The sequence below is a fragment of the Chenopodium album genome, chromosome 20, assembly GCF_948465745.1.
Source record: "Chenopodium album chromosome 20, dcCheAlbu1.1, whole genome shotgun sequence".
Taxonomy (NCBI): Eukaryota; Viridiplantae; Streptophyta; class Magnoliopsida; order Caryophyllales; family Amaranthaceae; genus Chenopodium; species Chenopodium album.
In genome coordinates, this window is record NC_137853.1 from 9,123,847 (window position 1) to 9,146,909 (window position 23,063).

The 23,063-nt window shown below is 36.3% G+C and overlaps 2 protein-coding genes and 1 pseudogene across 3 annotated transcripts; all 3 read left to right on the forward strand.

Annotated features, from left to right (window-relative positions):
* Positions 1 to 4,416: 4,416 nt before the first annotated feature.
* Positions 4,417 to 7,461, forward strand: LOC145599288 (pentatricopeptide repeat-containing protein At4g22760-like; annotated as a pseudogene). Its single transcript, XR_014103722.1, has 2 exons — positions 4,417 to 4,463; positions 5,233 to 7,461. The product of XR_014103722.1 is annotated as a pentatricopeptide repeat-containing protein At4g22760-like (transcript).
* A 3,647-nt stretch (positions 7,462 to 11,108) lies between these two features.
* Positions 11,109 to 14,005, forward strand: LOC145599289 (uncharacterized protein At4g22758-like). The gene is made up of 3 exons (XM_081655687.1): positions 11,109 to 11,550; positions 12,601 to 12,805; positions 13,121 to 14,005. The coding sequence occupies exons 1-3, from the start codon at positions 11,212 to 11,214 to the stop codon at positions 13,375 to 13,377; spliced, it is 801 nt and encodes a 266-aa protein (XP_081511813.1). The 5' UTR covers positions 11,109 to 11,211; the 3' UTR covers positions 13,378 to 14,005.
* A 5,446-nt stretch (positions 14,006 to 19,451) lies between these two features.
* On the forward strand, positions 19,452 to 21,153 carry LOC145596755 (protein FAR-RED IMPAIRED RESPONSE 1-like). The gene is made up of 2 exons (XM_081652958.1): positions 19,452 to 20,241; positions 20,369 to 21,153. Exons 1-2 carry the CDS (start codon positions 19,452 to 19,454, stop codon positions 21,151 to 21,153), a joined length of 1,575 nt encoding a protein of 524 aa, XP_081509084.1.
* The last annotated feature ends 1,910 nt before the right edge of the window (positions 21,154 to 23,063 follow it).

Sequence of the window (23,063 nt, forward strand, 5' to 3'; positions counted from 1 at the left end):
TTTATAATACTCCGTATCAAATAGACACATGTACTGGTACAACTTATCAACAATTTAATTAATTATTTGACTCACTCCTCTTACTAGTGTAATTTAAGTAACGACAAAAATATATACAAAAACATGGATCATGCATATCTTTGGATGGATCTACAAGAACGAAAAACTAAACAAAACTGAGGTAATGTAAGTGCAAGGGTAAAAGTGATGAAAAGATACGAATCTATATGTAATGATAGGTGGGCCGTTATTTTCTTGTGTATCTATCTTCTCACTTTCTATGCAAGAGTGATCACCGTTACTCTTACTTTGGCCCATGCAAGATAATAATCTTAGCGAATCTCTATCAAGCCAAAATTTTAAAGACAGGGTATCAATATTATAGTCTTAATAAGCTAGAGTAAATTACTCCATGTTATAAGTACAGTATACATATATCTCTGAAAAAGGAAAAAAAAAAAAATCACTCCGTATTAGAATTTCTATTTTAAATGAGTATCATTGTGTCGCATAGGGCACAACTAACACCCCATACATCTAAGTGACTTCTTCACTTTTTTGAATACGGATAAACATGGAACTGTTGCTACCATGACGGAATATGCCTATAAATGATTTGGAATGTAGACTTTTTATAGCATAAACATATCCATCATTTTCATGCCTTACTTAGCTTAGCAATAGTACTACTTAGTGGTTGAAGTGTCACTTAGATTTCCTTATGATGAGATTGACTGCTTTAAAAACCTTTTTTCATTAGCCAAATTGGCTTTATTTTACTAATGCATGCTCCGGATAAAGGGGGGATTTACTGTTTCTAAGAATGCCAATCAAATGTAAAGATGCTATAAAAAAAAAAAGTTATTGTAATTATTTGACCCCCTTCCTTAGAAACAAGGTCAAAACAAGCTGCTGCATATCCAATGGATTCATTTTACGTTTGTGTTCTTTAATACGGAGTAACTGTCCGTCCGCGAGCATGTAACTGATGTAATATTAATGGTTAACACTAACCTATATTATAAGAGAGTCTAACTACATATAAACTTAACATGGTACATCATGCAACGACTATTGTAATGATCCAATGGTAAAGGCTCATGTATGAATATTGAATTATGTAACCGGTAGCACGTAGCTTTGGATACAAAACTAGCCACTCCATGAAACAGGCTACAAACAATTGTTTTAATAAGCTCCAAGTTGTCTTATTAGCTACACATGCACATTATTTGTTGTATTGGCTAATTGTTGTCTAATAATAATTATAATAATGTTGTTGGGTCTCATAAATTAGCTGCAGTTGAATTACTATATAATGTTTTTAATTAAAAGTGGTAAGTGGTTGCTTAATCACATTAATTTGTAGGTTGATTCAAGTTAGCTTGATTTTGGTTCAAGTCAATGACTCAATATAAGTATAAGATAACCCTAAATTCAAGTTTAATACTTTTGGAAAGTAAAGGAAATGCATGCTTTCAAGTATGTATGTGCCTTGTGGGGTTTATATGGAGTTTAATCCTTAACCTACTTTATAACCTGAAAGATTTCGTCGCAATTACTTAATTGATTTGTAACATAGAAAAGGATGAATTTGGTTAAATGTATGGAATGCTAGGATTCATATTATGTGATCTCTTCTAGTAACAATATAATATATACATAATTTTTAGTCTTGCATCCCCTCGTTTTATGTAGGGTTTAGGCCCAACATTTGACTTAAGTTAAAATAATAATGTTTCCCATGAACTAGAGCGGCATAAGTTGATAGTTTCAATGCATGATTAAATTTTATATTCTATTACGCCCTCTTACATGAGAGCCGGCCGTAAAAAACTTGAAATGTGGATTCAATATGAGTCTTCCCATACTCATCGGTAGAGCTGTCAAAAGTTGACCCGACCCGAAATACCGACCCTAACCCGACCCTAACCCTAACCCGTCTGAACCTGAAAAAAATGGTGACCCGAACCCGAAATAACCCGACCTGAAACCAACTCTAGACCCGAGTTGACCCGAGTATTTGAGACCCGAACCCGACCATGAACCGACCTAGAGAGGACCCGACCCGAATGTGACCCGTAAATTATTGACCTCAACCGAACCCGACTCGGACCCGAGAATGACCCAAACCCGATTTAACCCGTCAAAACCCGAATTCAACCCGACCTGTTACTAACCCGACCCGAGTTCAACCCGACCCGTTCCTAACCCGACTTGAATTTAAACCCGACCTGAAATAAACCTGACTTGTTATTGACCCGACCCAAATTCAACCCGACTTGTTATTGACCCGACCCGAATTTAAACTCGACCTATTACTAACCCGAATTTTAGGATTTAGGAATTTTTAGGATAAAAAGAGTACTCCGTATTGACTATTGAGTTTCAGGCTTTTTTTCAATTTATTAACATGGATTCCAATTATAAAACAAAAGTGGTCTTTCTCATCTTACTTGACTTATCTCTTACATAATCCTCGTCAAAGAAAAACTGAACTGGACAACAGCAAAAAAAAAAAAAAAAAAAAAAAAAACATAAAAATAAAAAATACACCGGACCCAGACAATAGCAGGTCTTTCTCATCTTACTTGACTTATCTTTTTTTCTTTTTTTTTATTATTATTTTTTTTAAGGGAATTCAAATTTTTGACTTGAACCTCACCCGAGACCGACTTGGAAATGACCCGACATGATTATAACCCGCAAATTATTGACTTGCCAATTTGAACTCGAGAATGACCAGACAAGTTTAAATGACCCAACTTGATTGTAACCCGCAAATTATTAACTAAACCCGACTTGAACCCAAGAATGACCCGACTTGGAAATGACCCGATTATAACCCACAAGTTTTTTACTTGAACCGAACCCGACCCGAACCCGAGGATGACCCGACTTGATTATGACCCGCAAATTATTGACTTGAACCGAACTCGACTCAAACCCGATAATGACCCGACCTGATTATAACCCGAAAATAATTGACTTGAACCGAACCCGAACATGACCCTAACTCATTTAAACCCGTAAAAACCCGAATTTAACCCGACTTGTTTTTCACCCGACCTGAATGTAACTCGACCTTTTATTGACCCGACCTAAACCCGACCCGAACCCGAAAAGATGTATGACCCGACGTGACCCGACTCAAGCATGACACAACCCAAACCCGACCCACATATGTCCTGACATTAACCCGTATTGACCCGACCCGAGATGACCCGACCCACACAAACCCGACTCAAACCCGACCCATTTACCCGAATTGACAGCTCTACTCATCGGTGCTTGAAAGGAGGGATGAGTAATATTTGGATTTGTGATCTTCTTGTCACATTGACTATTGATATAGATGTATCATGTCAAAAACAACTCAACCAAAACTTAATGGTTGAAATTCACAATGGGTTTATACTCTATCACAAACTTAAATCCAAAATCTACCACTTCTTAGAAAATTTCATCTTCCTATTTTTTTTTATGTTAAGCGCAAATCCAATTCAAAGCATACATGATTCTTCCGATCTTAAATCAATGATATTGCTACATGCCTATTGAAAAGACTACTAGTTGAGTAGTTTCTCAAAAGTGAGGGACCCTTTTCTTTTACAAGATCTTCATACTTAAGAACCCTAACACCTAAAGATTGCTTCAAAACTCCATTTGAAACCTTGTCTTTAATTTCCTAAAGGTCTCACTTGATAACTTTTACACTAGGTCAAGATAACTTTATTTTTTCTCCTACATACTTTCATTCAATAAATCATGGTCTAGAAATCCGCTAATATTTTACCAAAATTTTATATAAGTGGTCCTTGCTAACCTTTTTTCATTATTCATATGAACAAGTGACATGATAGTAAATCCAACCACAATACCCTATTGCCCCACAAAATTCTTGTTTCTCTCTAAATATTCGTCCCACGAAAAAAATATTTTGGTTCCTCCCTTGATTTGAGCTCAATTAATATTTTAATTTTATGCTTCTCATTCATCTTCTCACTACTCTACTAATGGTTGTTGGTGTAATAGTAATTGGAACTACACTTGGTAGGGTGGATCCGTGTTCGATCCCCCACAACAGCAATCGCAAGGGGATTAGAACCTAACCACCCAAAACTGATCCCCGGATCCGAATTAGCCCAAAGGGTGAATCGAGTGAAACACCAAAAAAAAAAAAAAAAAAAAAAAAAAAAAAAAAAAAAATCATCTTTTAATGTGGCAAGCCAAACTAGTGAAACTACCTAAAAAGAAAAAGAAATGGGCTTAGGATAAAAAATGATGGGCTAAAGATTGGGCCATAAATCTCATATGTAAGTAATGGGCCTCGGCCCAAATTCATGAAGCCCATTATTTTCCGAAACTCTGTTGTATATCAAGAAAAACCATGACAGAGTGTTGTCTTCGCCGTTACAACCTCCAGCAACAGCCATATCAGAGGTTTATCATGCTCATTTCTGGTAATTTTTTCATTTTATTACTTTAATTTAACTCGAAAGTTTACTTTTTTTAATGTTTTTTTGTGAAAGTTTGAAACTTTACTATGATTGTATTTGTAGTTAACAATGTTTGATTTTGGTGAATTAATGTTTAGATAATATGTTGTCCGATTGATAATCATTGGAAAAATAGTTTAGGAATTGAAATATGCAATCTACAATCTTTGAGTTGTAATTTAAATTTAGCATTTTGTCGATTAATGAAGAGTTAATTATGTTTTTGTGAGATTATTTCATTTTTCATGATTTATTGCTGCTAAAATTATATTTTGTATGTTAAATTTGGGTTTGTATGAATTTCAAGTTCAACTTCCAAATGTCTGTTTTGGGAACCCTATATTCCCCGTATAAGCCTTGTTCAACTTCATATTTATTTTTTTAAATGTTCTATTTTGGTTCTGAATTTGGCTACTTTCATGACTTTATTGTAATGTGTGATATTTATTGGTCCATGTAATTCTGATGCAAGATGGTTGAGAGAAATCATGGCTATAGATAGATTTCTGTTATTGGAAGAGAATTTCGATTATTCGAATTTCTGATGACTTTGTTTTTGCAAGGCTCTTTTTTGTTTTAGGTTGATTAGTAAATACTAAGTTAAGTTGGATGGGTTCTGTGCAACAGTGCAAGTGTATTGTGATTATTATCATTGAAGACATGAAATTGTCACTTACTCTGAAAATATTGCTTTCTTCCAGCTTGTTGATTTGTGTTGTTTCTTTCTTTTCAGTCTTGTGATCTGTTGGAGGGTTTAAGTCGGGTTGTGTATCTTCCGGTAGTCTCAATGTCACCAGATAGGGGAAAATGGAATCAGCAAGTTTAAGAAACGCCCTAGTGCAGGACCGTGCAAGGTTCCCTTTTTACATGCGGAATATAGGCATAAATGTTTGGTTTTAGATGGGAATGGAATTGCTTCGGCCTAAATTTTTGATGATGTAAATTGAGAGGTTGGATTCATTATTGAGAAATTGTAGTTTTCGGAAACTGTCTGTATGCCTCTCTCCCAAGTCAGTACATTATTGAGCAAGTGTTTGACAGTGAATCACACAAAGCAAGTCCACGCTCAGCTTGTTGTCAACAGTCTTTGTGATCTTGAGAATGAATTGGTCTGCAGGCTAGCTACATCTCTCCTCAGTTACACTCCAGCTATAATTCGTTATGTCCAAACCATCCTCTACCAGCTGCAACATCCTGATTGCTTTTCTTGGTCTTGCGTTATACGTTCTTTGGCTCAACATGGGCAATTTAAAGAGGCATTCTCGCTTCATGTTTAAATGCAAAGATTGGGAATGCATCCTACCACATATTCACTCTCATCTTCCTTAAGATCATGTGCTCGGATTCCTTATAAGGTTGGAGGTGTGTCCATTCACGCACAGGTCCACAAATATGAAATCCTTCATAGTGTCTATGTGCAATCAGCTCTTCTGGACTTTTATGCTAAATTGGGTGATATGAAGGCCGCCAAGAAGGTCTTTGATGAGATAGACCAGAAGAATGTGGTTTCTTGGAATTCGCTGTTAGCAGGGTATTTGAAATCGGACCTGTCGATGGCAAAACAGTTGTTTGATAAAATGCCTTTTAAAGATATTGTTTCCTGGAACTCAATGCTTTCAGGTTATGCAAGGGCTGGGGAGATGGATAAAGCATATCTCTTATTCCAGCTGATGCCTGATAGAAATTTCGCCTCCTGGAATGCAATGATAAGTGGGTATGTGGAATATGGGAAGATGGCTATGGCACGGAGGTTTTTTGATAATATGCCTCAAAGAAACAATATCTCTTGGATAAGCATCATTTCTGGTTACTCGAAATGTGGGGATGTTGATGCTGCTCAGGACCTTTTTAACAATATGCCAAAGAAAGATGTGATTTCATTCAATTCCATGATTGCTTGCTATGCTCAAAATAACCGACCAAAGGAAGCAATCCATTTGTTCAATGACATCTTGGAGAGAAAGTTGATTGATCAACCTGACAAAATGACTTTGGCTAGTGTGATATCTGCTTGTTCTCAGTTAGGAGATTTGGATTATGGCTCTTGGATAGAGTCATATATGAGAAGAATCGGCATTGAAGTGGATGATCATCTGGCTACAGCACTAGTAGACTTGTATGCCAAGTGCGGAAGTATTGACAAAGCTTATGAGTTTTTCCATGGCCTTGCTAAGAAAGACTTAGTTGCTTATACTGCTATGATAGTAGGATGTGGGATAAATGGCAAGTCTCGTGATGCTATTAGTTTATTTGAAGAGATGTTAGATGTCAATATTTCACCAAATTCAGTCACGTTTACAGGGATTTTGACTGCTTATAACCACGCTGGTCTAATTGAAGAAGGCTATCAGTGCTTTAATTTGATGAGTAAGTTCGGTGTGATGCCTTCGGCTGATCATTATGGAATCATGGTTGACCTCCTGGGAAGGGCTGGAAGGTTAAAAGAAGCATATGAACTAATCAAGAGCATGCCAATTCCACCTCATTCTGGAGTTTGGGGGGGGCCTTGCTTCTTGCTTGCAGATTACACAACAATGTTGAGCTTGCAGAGATTGCTGCACAACACTGCTTCAATCTAGAATCCGATAAAGCTGGCTATAACTCGCTTCTTGCCAATGTTTATGCATTGAATGATAGGTGGGACGATGTTAATAAAATGAAGAAGAATTTGAAGCATATAGGGTGTCAGCAAGAATTCCTGGTTCTAGTTGGCTATAAATTAGCATCTTCCTTCAAAGTATGAAAATGTTATCTAATTTTCGCAATGAGGAACAATGGAACATTGTTATGCAGTTTTTCCTAACAGTGGAGTATTCTTCAGGTATGTAACATCTTAAAGCACAACTTGAGGCTTGATTATAGTATCCCTAGCATAATGTGTTAAAACTATACTATTATTTCATGATGCCATATTGATTAGTGTTGACCCCCATCTTTGTGTTAATTACTTTTGTAATTTGGAGAGGAGACAAAAAAATTAAGCACCTTTAAGCCTAAATGATTACTCCTGCCATTGCCAAATTGGTATTGGAATGGATACGGAACCTCAATTGGTCAGATTAGTGATGCAATTAGTCCTTCTTTATGGCGCCTAGAGGCCCCATACCCCTTTTAAAAATGTTCTTGAACATTTTACATTACCATATGAACACTATTTTGCAAAATTGATAAGGCATTCATTTGTTACATGACCTGCCGAATTCATTACTGTCTGAGAGTCTTAGTAAGTGGTAGATATCTGTCATTAGACAGTGATTAGTATACCTAACTGCATCGTGATTAACAGTCTGTTTTATATTAAAAGAAAACAGAAATAGTGTTTGACACTTGGCCACTGATTTTGTTTTCCTGGTACAGTCTTCACTAAAATGGCCTTGAAAATAGAACTTATAAACATGTATATACTATATACTTGCTCACATCACAGCTTCTGGTGTGAAAGGTTATAAATACTTAAATGCAAGTAACCAATTATGTGTCTTTGGTATGAGGTGGTGATATCATTGAAAGATTACTCAAGGATTAATTTCTCCCCCATACCACTATGCTGATGTCTAATGTTGCTTTCGGTGATAAGCTTTGAGAGAGACTTGTCATTTGGCCTATATTATAATGACTCATGAGATCTCTGGAGTTGTCTACATCTTGATCCTTCTTTAAGGTTTGGGGAAATCGGATTTGGATGGTGGAACTTTTAAAATAGTCCTAGGTTGGTTTAGATAACCTTAATAACCCCTTTGTTTCTATGTAATACGAAGTACTTTGTATCCTTCATTAGACTATACATTTATGCAAGCATACATAAATGTCAAAATATACCAACTTTGACCATAGCTTTGTGATCGATGAAATGTTTTGAGGTGAAATAGGGAGAAAAATACTCCTTACTGAAGTAGATATGCTTCTTTGATTACAGAAATCAATTGTGGCCTATTACATGTTGAGGCTGAAGGTCGAAGGTTGTGAACTGGTTGGACTAGAACACAAGTTAGTACAATACTAGCTACTCTAACAAAGGATGCACTTCCTCTTTCTATCAACTAAACAACTCTTGAAATTTTCTACTCTGTAATATCTATGAAGTGTCATATTAACATGAGAATGCTTGAGGTGGATATTTACTTTTCCTCCCAACTCTCAAGTACCTGGCCCGTAATAGTGCATCAAAAAAACCGTGAGGGCTGAAGTGTGGTTAGAGTTGTTTTCCTTACTATTATTAAAAAAAAAAAAAAATGGTGAGAATCTACGCAACGTTGCACCAAATTCTCTAAAAACTAGTTTTAAACTAAAGAGTTGGCTGAGGAAATTACGCAGAAGTTACACAAATCCAGCACCTGGTTGTATGTTCTTGTCACATGCAGAAGTAGTTTGTATGGCTTAGTTAAACTGTCTTTTACGGCACTGCAGAAATTGGCGTTATGCCATGTTTTATTAATTGTCTGCTACATATTAAACTTTATAAATTACAATCACAGGAATAATGATCATGAAGTCCTTGCTTGCAATTGGTACAAATATCTATAATTCAAAGGTGTTATGAGTGGAGGGTTATTGGATGATTGGAGGGTGACTCAGAGTGAGTTGAGTTAGCTGATGTCTTCATCCACCAAGTGGATTTGGACGGATTTTATTATTCACACAGTTAAAATTAAAATAATTAAAAATGTTTTATGTTGGTAAGTATGGTTAAATAATTTTTTTTTTTTTTATTTATTTTTTTTGCCTAATTTTGTCAAAAAAAAAAAAAATGCGCACTTTCATATCCTAAATATCATATACTATTGTGGTCTTGTTGGGCATTTGATAAAAGATTAATATAGGCAATAAAGAATAAGGATGCATTTGTTGAGATGAATGTGTTTAATTACTTTTAGAGATAAATCAATAATTCTATTATTTGAAGGAAAGTCGGAATTGTTGATTAGTGAAGTCAAAAATAAAAGAGAACCGATTGCGTTAGTAGGGTAAAGATAATTTGGATATAGGAGGTTAAATAGTGAATATGCAAGAACGAGTAGCACTAGATAGAATTAAAAAAGAAATACTCCGTAAGATTATTTTAATTTATGCACACTTCTTAGACTCATAATTCATCCAAATGACTCCAAGTCTCCAACCTTTTACAAAGTAAGGCAATATTGTTGACTTGTTGTACGAGTAGTGGTTTTTTGTATGGGATAAGTTGTACAAAAACATGAAAAGTTCAGTGTTACTGTGTTTATTTTTCACGTAACCTCGAGGTTACGAGGTGGGAGTGCTACCATCAAGCCAATTCTTATGTTATTGTTATGGTACACAAATTCATGGGCTTGGTGCAATCTTTGGGGTTAGAATAATTGTTGCTTTTAGGGGGGCAAATTGATTTTTCAAACTAATCTATACATTATTTACAAGTCGTAACATCCCAAGTTTCTTTTGGGATCATCGTTTCAACTCTAAATATTTCGGTTGCCCAACAATTTGTCACCATATTCTTAGTATTAGCACATCGTGCGACTAAAATATATTTCTGTTCTTATTCTCCACGGAATTTCCTCCCTTGAAAGTTGCGTTGTTCATACCAATTTTCTATTTTCTTTAACATGCAACCCCCATACTTTGCCACATACACTCCATAGGATAAAATTAAATATTTGTCTATATAATCAATTATTTATGTCCATGCTTAATCTATATTAATATTCTATTGTTTTAGTCAAATTGAATGCAATTAAGACGGTGTTTGATATGAATATTGGAAATGAAGGGAACAGGATATAAATAAGTTTGAGGAAATGAATCACTTAACTCTTACCTTTTCATTTGGTTGGTTTAAATATAAAAAGGAATAACTTAAATTAAACCTAGCTCTCTTTGTTTTTGTTTGAGGAAAGTAAACCTTTTAGAGAGGTAACAAATGGGTGGAAACCATTACTCTTAGATAATGGAAATTGCTACCCAAGCCCTCTAACATATACTTGGTAACGGTAATAGTTCTATCAAATACGTTTCTAATCTAAAAAATACTCTTACCAAATAATCAAACATGTCCTAAGGGCTTGTTCTGATTTACTGAAATGAACTGATTGGAGCTGAATTGAACTGAATAGAGCTGAAATGAATTGTTTATGAGAGAGGAAAATTAGAAATTGACTTAAAGTGAATTAAAATTAAGCTAAAGAGAATAGACCCTAAAATTCTAAAAGTTAGAAAGTGTAAAACCATAAATGATTTAAAATAAAATCACACACTCTACCTCTATGCTCAAGGAAAGATTCACACAATTGATCAACTTATTTTCATAGATTTCAATATATATATACACGGCTATACACCGTGTAAAATTACGGTGAGATAGAACAGAAATTGCACACACCGCCCTTTAATTCAAGGGAAGACACCACAATTAATGTACAGTATTCTTATCCATGTTTATAAGTTGAGTAAAGCATTAACTTGAGAAGCGTAATAAAAGGAAATTAAACCTTTTATGCCTTGTAGGAAAAACACACCTTATTTTTGTGGAAACATCACCCCATTTTCAAGCAATCCCAAACCATTAAATTTTTCCCTTTTTACCCACCATTTTTCACACCATTTTCTCTCTCCTCAATCCCCAATATAAATCAAAACCCAAAAAAACCAACTAAACTGTCAACTTAAGCAACTTCTTCCTTCTTTCTTCTCCAAAGTCCAACTTTGTTACCCCTTAATCTTTCTTTTCATTATCATCATGTCACCCGATACAACCACCAATGATCTCCGTCATCGCGGCCCTCCATCGGGCCGTGATCTCCGTATCCATCAAAGGGTACTCTCGTCTCAGTCATCTTCGTCGTCGCCGAAGAAGCCGAAACAGTCCAGGCAATCCCCTAAGCCTACGAAAGTAATGAGTAAATGTTATTCGGAGCCTCTGATATTTCAGGGTGTTGGTGATGGTGATAGTGTTGTTGATGATTGCCGGAGTTTTGATTCCGGCGAAAGTGGGTGGTTGACACGGTTTCATACCTTGGATGATGTATTGTCTGGTACTTCCGACGTAATCGACTCTCCTATGTACCGAATTAATGCGGTATGTATACTTGTCTTGTTTTCTCTGTTTTTCAAATTTTTTTATCCTTTGGAATTTAATGCATTCTTAAAAAAAAAAAAAAAAAACTGTTAAATTATAAGAGTAATTATTATGCAAATTAAATAAAAAAAGAATGTTCATTTTTTTGGTTTAGAATTTGAGTTAGGGAACAATCTTTATATGGAAAAAAATGAAGTTTGATCAAAAAGAAAGAGGAATGGGGTTGCTTTGACTTTCCATTTCTTGAAATTGTGTGTTTTTTACAGAAAATTTTGTAACCTACCAATATTTATGAAATTTATACCACTGGAATTTAGAACTAACTTTCCAATGGTTATGATTTAGTGATATAGACGGAATTTGATTTTAATTGAATTCTGTCTCGAGTCTTTACCAAATTATGGTAGCTACTCAGTAGTTGACATGCACGTTTTTTAGGAGACGTACCCGTGAAGGATACTTGTGAAATTACCAAGTTTTGATTTCATTTTTGCAATTGTTGGAGCACTTAGGTAGGCTAACATGTTTTCTTAGTGATGAAGAATTCTCATTTCTTTTTGGTTGAAGAATCTGTCTTTTTTTTTTCTTTTTTTTTTGGTTCTTTAACATTGTGTACTAGAGCACTTCACCTCAATCTTTTAATTAACATGGGGCTCAATGACACATAAACTGACACCATATTCGATTCTCTTAATGATCAGTTAATGTAAGTTGTATTCTTGTTAATTAAGCAACTATAGAAGTACTTGAAGTACATACTAATGACAAATTGTATTGCGTTAGTATATTAGACTGACAAGTAGTAGTGTATTGACATTTCAAGTAACAAATATACAGATTCTAAATACAAGTTGTTAGTTTAGTGAATAGATAATTTAGATGGATGATGGGTGACTGATGAGCGTGCGTAACACTGTAACAGTTGATAAAGACTGAAATTGAAACCAATCTTGTTAGTTTGTCTTAAATGTTACAGTTTCAATATGTAATCATCTTTGCCTTATGCATTATTATTAAGAGAAATCGAATTTGGGTATTATGGCTGTGTAGGGGTATGAGAAAGATGCGAAGGTGTTGATTACAGTGACCGTGGAAGGGAGTCCAGGACCGATAAGGACCCTGGTTAAATTGGGGACTAGTGTGGAGGATACTATCAAGCTGGTTGTCCAAAAATATGGAGAAGAAGGCCGAACTCCTCGCCTTGATAAGGATTCTGTTTCCTTTGATTTGCATGTTTCCTACTTCAGCCTCCAAAGTAAGTTCCCTTTTGAATTCTTGGATTCTTTTTATGTGGTTTGCAAAACTTGTTACTGCTTATAACGCTCTGCTACTCCATACGCTTACCATAACCGAAGATCCTTGTTTGATGGTTGCTGGATTTTATTAAAAAGATAAACTGTGTAGAACTCTGTCACTCACATACTTAGTTTGCTGTAAAACATATGTTGTGCTGCGTATTAGTCTGACAAAATAAATCGAACGTTGAATTCAGCAGTATCAGAACTGTAAACTTGTGCACAAGGCTTAAACTAGATAAATTTAAAGTAATCTGATAATGTGGTGGTTATAGGTTTGGACAGATCAGATGCAATTGGAGATGCAGGAAGCAGAACCTTTTATCTTCGGAAGAATGACAAGAAGTGCCTCGAAAATCCTAGTGATTCAGAAATGCAGTATGATAATGTCAACAGAAGCATGCTTTCACTGACTAAACAGCTAGAACCGCCTTTAGGGGGTTTCCCACCCTTTATTGCACAAGGAATGAACAAATTTGAGCGAAGATTGCTTAGGTTGCTCAAGGTATTGGGCTGCCTTGATTCGAAATAATCTAAATACCTGAAACAAGTCATGAAAATCATACGAAGCACGGTATAAGTAAAGCTAAGTGCCTAGAGGGTACGGTGAAAATATATGTATATATGCTTTTGATTCTCCCGCATTTTAGTAAGGGAATATATAGCTTATGGCGCATTGGCAACAGTCATCACAGATTACTGCTTCTATTGATCAGATTATTTTTAATCGCGCAAAGTTAATTGGCTTGGTCATTCAATTGTATCCGAGGAAAAACTGTCTGGATGCAGCAAAAAAAGAGAAACTGTGAATACAAGAATTGTGGATAGTTGCAGATGTACTTTGTAAAAGTTGGAGTGCTAGAAGAGTATTGGAGTATGTAATGCAGCTCATTTGATGATTTACATATGAAAATGAGTAGTGTAATTTGCATTACATTCATACTGATGAAACTGTTATGGACAAATCTCTGTACATAATATAATAAATACGAAAAAAAATAGGAAAAAAAAATTGTGTAATTTGTTTGTACTTTTTTTTTTTCCTTCCTTCAATGTAAGCATATATTGAGATTAGAAGTACTACTTGTATTTTATATGCTTTGTACTTTATAAAACATAGTGTATAACATCAATCTGCGTGCCTGGAATTTACATTTTGATATTACTCTGTTGTTATTCTGTAAAATGTCTAACCTCATGAAATCAAGGATAAGACATAATATTACTCAAAGAGCTCAGCTCTAATAACTTCAGTTCAATTCAATTCAGTTAATCAGAATAAGCCCTAAGTCGTATACCTATATGAATTGTGTCACACTGTCACACCACCACCACAAATGATAAATGTATCATCATAAGAAACTCAACCGTAAATGATAATGGATTATTATATACCTTTAAACATATAAAGAATGTGAAAACTTTTTTTCTAAACATTGTCTTTTAATGTCGGCCAAAGAATATATTACAACTTACAAGTTCATGGCCTCAAATTTTTTCAAAGTGGTTAATAGTGTAGTGAACAGTGTCAACACCCCCACCCCTTTCAATGAAATGTTTTGTTCATACTCGTAAAAGTAAAAGTTGCACCATACGTAGCATGACACTCAAGTAGAAAGATCCAAAAAAACCAAGATTTAATCGGACAATTGATTCAAATCCAAGAAAACAAGATTTAATCAAATTTACCAATTGCCAAAACAAAAAGGATATCATTTTCATTCCTTCTATTCATCCGTTTTCTTTCTTGTGACGTATGATTTGTCACAACCTATTTCGATACAACAACATAATATTCATCATCTATTTTATTAAAAAAAATGATAAATAAAGTCAGTGATCATTTAGAAGAGAGTTGCTTGGTTCTACCAGCCTCCAGTAGACACATAAACGTATGTAACAAAATATCAGAAATGAGTAGATGACCTTTCATGGACATTTGAGCTAATTACGTATAGCTATATTGATTATCTAAGTTGAACTAAATTAATAAATGACAAGTAAATGGTTCTCTTGATTTATGTTGAACACACAATTCTTATGTTTATGAGTCATATTTTGTCCTTGGCATATATCGGACATCATTATATGTCTATTTTATAGTTTATTACCCTAATATATCTCGAACACTTTAAATAGATGTCATATAATTTTTGTTTTTATTCTTCACATTGATTAATTGTTTTTAGATACTTGACAATATACAAGTATATTACTCTCTTTGTTTTATAAATGGAACAAACATTTGTACATGATGAATTATGGAGTGTTCATTATGAAAATTTTGGATTTTATTAAGAATTTTGGTAAATGTGGTTGGACAAGGAAAAGAAAACAAAAATTAAAGTCTTTAATGATCCCTATTTAATTATCATAACGATTTACACAACATGAGCATGCCAAAAACAACCTAATTAAATAGAGTTGATCTATATATACCTTCTCAATCTTACAATTTCTAACAATAATTGTAATGGAGAAAGATGTCAAATTTCACAAATACTGGTAGTATTAGTAATTAAAATAGAATAGAATTTTGAAATCTGAGTAACTAAAAATCTAGATACTTTTTGGGGTTCATGTCCATATCCTTCATATGGTTTTGGTCCAACCTAATCAAACTTAAAACTTATGGTCATAAATTAATAATAGAAAGTTTGACAAAAACATACCTCAACTTCTATTTAAACATGTGTTCATATAATTAGAATATTTGTTGTACATATATAGATTGTCTTATTTTCATTTGATGATGGGATAGATTCAATGCTGAGATTAGGGTTGTGCACCGGACCGAGATTGAAACCCAGAATCTTCTATTTTTGAGGATCAAACCGTAATCAACTGGTTCGGGTTCTGGTCTGGACCTGTTTATTCTGGCCCGGACCGATTTTGGACCAGAATGGACCATTTATATTCTTTTCTTTTTTTTTTTTTTTTGCAATTTAATATCTTTATGTATATATCATTTTTAAAAGTCTTGTTTTTTATATGTGCTTTCCTATTTTTCACATAGAATTTATAAATTACAAGTTTTATACCTAAATTTTTTAGAAATTCAAACATAAAATTTAAAATTTTCACCCAATTATATAGAAAAAAATACATTTCCCAGTCTTGACCAAAATATTCTGGGTTTTACCCGAACCGGATCGGAACCCCGGAATCAGCAATTTGTGAGGACCGAAGACTGACCCGGAATTCAACGGTCCGGTCCAATTTCGGTTTCCGGTCTCGGTCCTTTTTTGCACACCCCTAGTTGAGATCACAATGCATATCAAATGTATGTAGTCTTGTGTACGATCTAATGACATGTGTTGTTAGGTGTAATTGTGAATATTGTTTATATATCCTACATTCAAAAGCCAAGTAAAGAGCTTTCGGTTTATAACACAAGAAGAGGACTACTACTCCTATTGCCAATTGATTTTAATATAGAAACTTGTTCTTTTAGGCTTTGGTTTGTGAGGTTTGGACTTTTCTACCTTGTTTCGTACCCATCTATTATAAAAAACTGGCATCAGAGCTAGGTTCGATTATACTATCTAATAAAGGCATCGTCTGTACCGGTTAGGCCTTATCTCTATAATTCCCGTCTATGAGCGTCACCTTGCCTTATAGCTAGTTTTGTAAGATCTTGGTGTGTTTATGTTCGGGGGGTATATAAGCTCACACTCGAGGTAGAGAATGTTAGGTGTAAGTGTAACTATTGTTTGTTCCACATTAAAAAAAGAAAGCACAGGACTTGCAGTTTATAACCCAAGTGGGCTACTCCTCCTATTGATAATTGGTTATAATAGGAAACCTAGCTTAAACCTTCTTAAACTAATGGTCGGGTTGATTACATACGTTAAACTGTTACTTTTGAAGCATGAGTAATAAAGGTTATCCAAGTTCAAATTAGATTTAAAATAAGTTATAATAATGTCTAATTAATAAGTTTAGGTAAATTAAAATAAGTTCATACTTAAGTAAAATACTAATAAGATAATTAAAATAAGTGAAAATAATATGAATAAAACATACCTTATTTCTTGATATGTTTAGTATTTAAATGTGCCAAGCCATGAAATGGTCAATGGAAATGCCAAAAAGCAAACCCAAAGGTGCTTACATGTTAGTTGAGAATAGTTAGTCATTTTGAGTATGCCAAGAAAATGTATCGACAAAGGCGGTAACATATGCAGCTTATACGTCGATATTAACATATGCACATCATACGTTGACATTAACATTAACATGTGCACCTTATACATGATATATTGATATATGCCTAAGCACCATGCACCCCGTGATCCACCGACTCGATAGTTCGATTCGTGTGACAGTGAGGTGTGACCTATGCACGGTCCATACTCCATAGTCCATACTCCATACCTCAAGTGCACCATACGACCATACCCAAAAACTTACAAATAATATGATTAACCCTTGTCGCATAGCATAGGATGGCAATGCTGTGATTATTGTGAAGTTGGTGTAAAGAAGTGGGCCCAATACTGCCAACATGTATGCTTACATGTATAACGGAGCTAATCTTAGAACGGGAAACGAAATATTGAGCGGGAAAACAATAGGCAAGAAATCATCTCCTGAGTTGTTTGTTTTTTTTATATTTTTTCTGGTTTTGTTCGAATAATTCAGAAAAGGGGGTGGAGTCAATTGAGGAAGGTGAAACCAGTATTGAATTCGCTCGTTGATGAACTTGAAGTTGATTTGGCGGCGAATAATTAATTTTATACTCTAATTAGGGGTGAGCAAAAATTCCGGGTACCCGGAATTGGAACCGGAACTGGTTAGGAACCGGCGGGTACGGAACCGAGATTGGACCCGGTGGTTCCAATCCCGGGTAATAAATTAAGGACCCGGTTATAACCAATTCCAATTCCAATTCTCAACTTTTTGGAACCGGAACCGGTTGGGTACCCGGTTACCCAATATATCCTAAACTAAATAAATTTTAGATAATAAAAATATGTTAAATGTATCTAATTTGTAAAATAAAAAGTATTATTAATACCTAACATGAATACAAATAGCTTAATGCATATATAAATATAAGTATTAAACACTAATAATGATACTAGCTAAAATAAGAATGATAATTTTGTATTATATTTTAAAAATTACATACATAAGTGGGTACCCGAAACCGAAACCGGTACCCGGTGGTACCAATTCCAATTCCTAAATTTTAGGACCCGGTTAAACCAATTCCAATTCTGGTTCTGAATTTCAGGACCCGGTTCCAACCAATTCCAAGTCCGGGTCCTAAAATTTTGGCCGGGTACCCGGTTTGCTCACCCCTAACTCTAATTGAGAAGATGCGAAATCGTTTAGTGGATATATTGGGTGTCGATTTAGCTGAAGCCATGCATGAGGAAGGTGGTCAGGGCTGCGCGAGGGAGCTACGGTTTGATACTGAAAATGTGAGTATTTGTAATTGTTGTTGACTATCTTTGTCATACGCTGTTAATTATCAATTGAATGAACGAATTTTTCGTTAGGGTTTGTCGTGTGTTCATATTGTTGGTGGATCTGTTGTTAAAGAGTAATGGGTGTATAATTCTGGTCATTGTGTGTTGAATGTAGCTGTATTAATGTAACGAATTGCTGTTAATATGATGAATTTGTATAATTATGGTAATTTGAAAGTTATTGGTTTTGATAAAAATATTGGATTTGGGAGCTGCTTCTGTGTATTTATAGGGGCTTGAAATATCAAACACAGTAGAATTGGTTCATGATCTGGTATGTTATAGTTACAATCTGATTCATATGCTTAATATCAAAGACAGTAGAATTGATTTTGTGATTCTGTTTGTTAATGGTGGTATGTGCAATAATATGTGATCAGTGTAGTCGATTTGTCAATGTGTATGTTGCGGTTGTGTATTTATGTATAGTTTGGTTTATTGATATGTAGGGTGTATGTGTTGGACTTGACTTTGAAGATTATGAAGAAGAAGGTGTTGTTGGTATAGGAGTTGAGCGGGAATTGAGCAGTAGTGATGAAGAAGGTGAAGGAGTATTTGAGTATGTAGATGAGGTTGAGAGCGAGGGAGATGCTCAGGGATTGACCACGACGAGTTTGAAGAAGCAGAAGAGGTTGTAGGGGATGTAGGTGCAAGTGGATCAGGGTTTACAACTCCCAAAAGGACGGGGATAGTTCAGACTGTTTTTGGGGAGGAGGAGGAGGAGGAAATACCACCCCCTGCGGTGGGCATGGTATTTGGAATTTGGGAAGAGGTAGACACCTATTTTTGGAGATATAGTAGACAGAGGGGGTTTGGTATTGTTAGGGCAGCAGCTGGGTAGGGGAAGGTGAAGAAGGAATTGGGAGAAGGAAGGTGTTGTAAGCAGAAAAGGAATGCAAAGTGGACATGTGAGTGCTACGGGAAACCTTCAAGGAAGCGTAAAGTAGATATGTTAAAGGAAGGTTTGACACATGATGAACAAACAGTTGTGAAGCGGAAATCCAAAAAATGTGGTTGTCCAGTTGAGATATATGCTAGTGTGAATGAGGATGGGAACTAGGTAATTAGAAAGCAGAATTTGGAGCATGATGGTCATATTGTTACACCTAGAAAAGCGAAGGATGTATCGATGTTTCGGAAGCATGAGTTGCTGGAGAAGAACAATCACTTGGTGAAGCAGGTTCAAAATGCGAACAAGTCTAGGGTTAAAACATCCCAGATGTATAGTTCTTTTGCACGTGAACGCAATGGAGTGGAAGAGATGGGTTTTACTCAGAAGGACTTGGAGAACGCAGTGGCGGAGAAGAAGAAACTTCAGGTTACGGAGGGCAATGCTAATGGGATGATTGAGTACTTTAACAAAATGAGTTCAGACAATCAAAATTTTTTTCATCTTTGTAGGTTTGGGAAGGATGGTGCGTTGCAAGATGTTGTATGGGTAGATGCGCGTAGCAGGGCAGCATATGAGGAGTTTTGCGATGTAGTGTGTTTTGATAACACCTACTTGACTAATAAATTTCATCTTCCTTTTGCGGTATTCCTTAGGGTCAACCACCATGGGCAAAGTATATTGTTTGGGTGTGCCTTAATCTCTCGGGAGACTGCGGAGACGTATGCGTGGGTTTTCAGAACATGGTTGCACTGCATGGGGGGTAAAGCTCCTTTGGCTATCCTTACCGATCAGGATCCTGCTATTCGAAAAGCTTTACGCGCGACAATGCCTGTTACGTGCCACAGGTGGTGCATATGGCACATTCTTCACAAGTTTGGGAAGTACCTAGGGAAGCTTGAGGATTATGATGCAATAAAGGATGAGTTGGAAAATATAATCTATGGGAGTTTGGAAGTTGATGAGTTTGTTGATCGTTGGGAGGAAGCAATTTTGTACTACGAGTTGGAAGACAATGAGTGGCTTGAAGGTATGTGGTGCAAATTGTATGCTACATGTTATTGTTTCAGCTTGTGTGATAATACGTTATCATAGTCTCACTCACACACATAGTTACAGTCAGATTCATGTTGAGATTGTATGTGATTGATACTCAGATACACTATTGTTTGTGACAACGGGGCTGTATGAGGAGAGGCACATGTGGATCCCTGCATACTTGAAGCATTTCTTTTGGGCGGGAATGAAAACAACGCAACGATCCGAGAGTTTCAACCATTTTTTTAAAGGATATGTTGACAGTCACACGACCTTGTCTGAGTTTGTTGTTCGGTACTGTGATGCTATGTCGATTAGAGCGGAAGCTGAAAGAATAGCCGACTCAAACACACTGCGTTATGTCAGGCCAGTAGTCACTGATTTCCCAGCGGAGTTATTGTTCCAAAAGTGTTATGCAGACGCCAAATTCAAAGAAGTGCAACGGGAGTGCACTAAGATTTTGTATTTGCGCTGCTTGGATCAAATCGAAATAGGGACTACTATGGTTGAGTTTGTTATTGAGGATCGTATTTGGATCAAGCCTAAGTATGCAAGGAAAGAGGAAGTGACGAAAGCACGGAGATGCTATAGGGTGTGTTTTGACAAGATCACATATGAAGCTGTATGTGATTGTAAACACTTTGAGTGTCGTGGGATAATTTGTAGGCACATGATCCTAGTGTATGACCTTAGTGGAATGACCATTGTTCCTGAGAAGTACGTTTTGCGTCGTTGGCGGAAGGACGTGCAACGGAAGCACACACGAGTTAAAGTGGCATACCACGATCCATTGAAGACAGATGAAGTGAGACAGTATCACAAACTTATGGGTACTTATGAACCCATTTGCTCCAAGGCTTCCACTTGTAAGGAAGGTGTTGAGGCTGTGGCAGAGCTTTTGTAATTGATGGATGTCAGCGTTGATGAGGTTTTAGCAATGGTAGCCAAAAAGCGTGAAGAAGCAGCAAAAGCAGCAAGGGAGAGTGCTAATGCTGCTGAAACTGAAACAACAGCTGCTACTGACCGCACACCCTCATCAGTTGGACAAAATAGTAGAGGTGAGGGCACACACACACCTGGGGTACAAGGTTCAGGATTGCCAAACACTAGCACACCTGGTAGTGCTTATGTTGGCAGTTGTGAAGGTTCAGCCCCGGTGTGATTAAAGACCCACCCTTGCCGAAAAAGAAGTCACATCGAACCACGAATGTAAGGTATCCCTCTTGCACAGAGAAAAAGGGAAAAGAAAAGGCTGCCACCAGAGAAAAAAAATACAGCAAGGGCAAGAGCAAAGAAGGCGGCAGCTGTTGCGGCTGCCCAAACACCTGTGTCTTTGTCACGAAATGAATACATTAGATCGGTCAGAGGAATTCAAATGAGGGATGTTGATGGGTCATTAGGGTACTTCACTAGTAGAAGTGGTAACTCTGGTGGGGTTTTTGCTAGTCTGCTTGGAGTAAGTCCTCCTTACAACAGTATGGGTACCCCAAGTTCCCATCCCCTCTTGTAATTGTGTCTCAAATAATGACTGGATTACGTATTTTTTCAGGGTAATTGAACCCCAGATTTCTGTTATTTAGATATATGTATTTTTCCTGATATAAGGAATGATGATTTGTAATTTACTCTTTCTTAATATGTTGTTTAAAGGGATTGCTAGAAAAGGGGGGTATGTAGTGGTACTTTATGTATATCAATATTGTACCATTCATCCTCAAATGGCACAATTGTTTTTGGTGCATAGTACCAAGTATAAGTGTGAAGTAACGAGTTCTGCTATTCCATATGAATGGTATCAATTTAATTTAAAACCCAATAAAAAAGAAAACAAGAATGAGTAATGGGATTAATTCACAACATTCAAAATATAACTTAATTTGAGTATAATACATCAGAGTTAAAACATAAACAACTTGTTCAACAGTACCATACTGAAACTAATAGAATGTTCAAACTTGTTTACAACAAACACTAGATGATATTATTTGCAACATAAATCAAAAGGCATATACACTAGATGATTAGAGGTTATCAGTCGAATTTTTCTATGGTGGAAGTTGAGTGACTGTAATCACCAGATCCTTGGGCAGATACTTCTGGCGACCAACGATCACGCACATGATACGGAGCATAGGGTAGGACGTCTTTGGGGCTGTCGGGGCTCCTCTGCCGTACTTGCCATTGTCTCGGCCTCGGCCTGTTTGGTGGCACGTCCTCCACCGGTGGCTGCACTCCTCTGCCACTTGCACCACCAGCCTCTGTGGGTCCCTGTCCAGCAACCGTTGCCCCTCGTCCAGAACCAGCATCACCTCTTCCACGGCCTGCACCTCTTCCACAGCCTGCTGCACCACCACGCCGAGACACCCTGTTTGTCGCTGCAGTCTTAGCAACCTGGGTGGGTCTTTTTGTTCCCCCCAACTAATGTTTTTGTCAAAGCTATTGATGTTGTCGAGTCTTCCTCCCGGCAGGCACTATTTCCTCGAGCTTGTCCTTCAAATCATTTGCATCGCACTGTGCATCATCCAGAAATAAGTTGGCCCTAGCCATGTGTATCTTGCCCTACATTTGCATCGAGGCAGAGTAGTTAGGTCAGCATGTATAAATGGTTGAAGGCCAAACTAAGAGAAACAAACTCCTTCAGAGATAAGGCAACACTTACCACACCAAACTTTGTTGTGAATCTTCTTGCACAAAACTTGATTGCAGCAAGCATGAACACCCCACAGTATAACCTAAAGACAAATAAGAGGGACACAATAAGTCAAAGTTGATAAATGGCAAGGCTCATACAGGATAGACATTTGTACAAATAAA

What these genes read in the sequence shown, in the direction of transcription:
- LOC145596755 (XM_081652958.1), top strand. Translation starts at nt 19,452, where the DNA reads ATGTTTCGGAAGCATGAGTTGCTGGAGAAGAACAATCACTTGGTGAAG. An exon ending in AGACAATGAGTGGCTTGAAG is followed by an intron (nt 20,242 to 20,368) that starts GTATGTGGTGCA and finishes ATTGATACTCAG; the next exon opens with ATACACTATTGTTTGTGACA.
- LOC145599289 (XM_081655687.1), top strand. Translation starts at nt 11,212, where the DNA reads ATGTCACCCGATACAACCACCAATGATCTCCGTCATCGCGGCCCTCCA. An exon ending in CTATGTACCGAATTAATGCG is followed by an intron (nt 11,551 to 12,600) that starts GTATGTATACTT and finishes ATGGCTGTGTAG; the next exon opens with GGGTATGAGAAAGATGCGAA. An exon ending in TTCCTACTTCAGCCTCCAAA is followed by an intron (nt 12,806 to 13,120) that starts GTAAGTTCCCTT and finishes TGGTGGTTATAG; the next exon opens with GTTTGGACAGATCAGATGCA.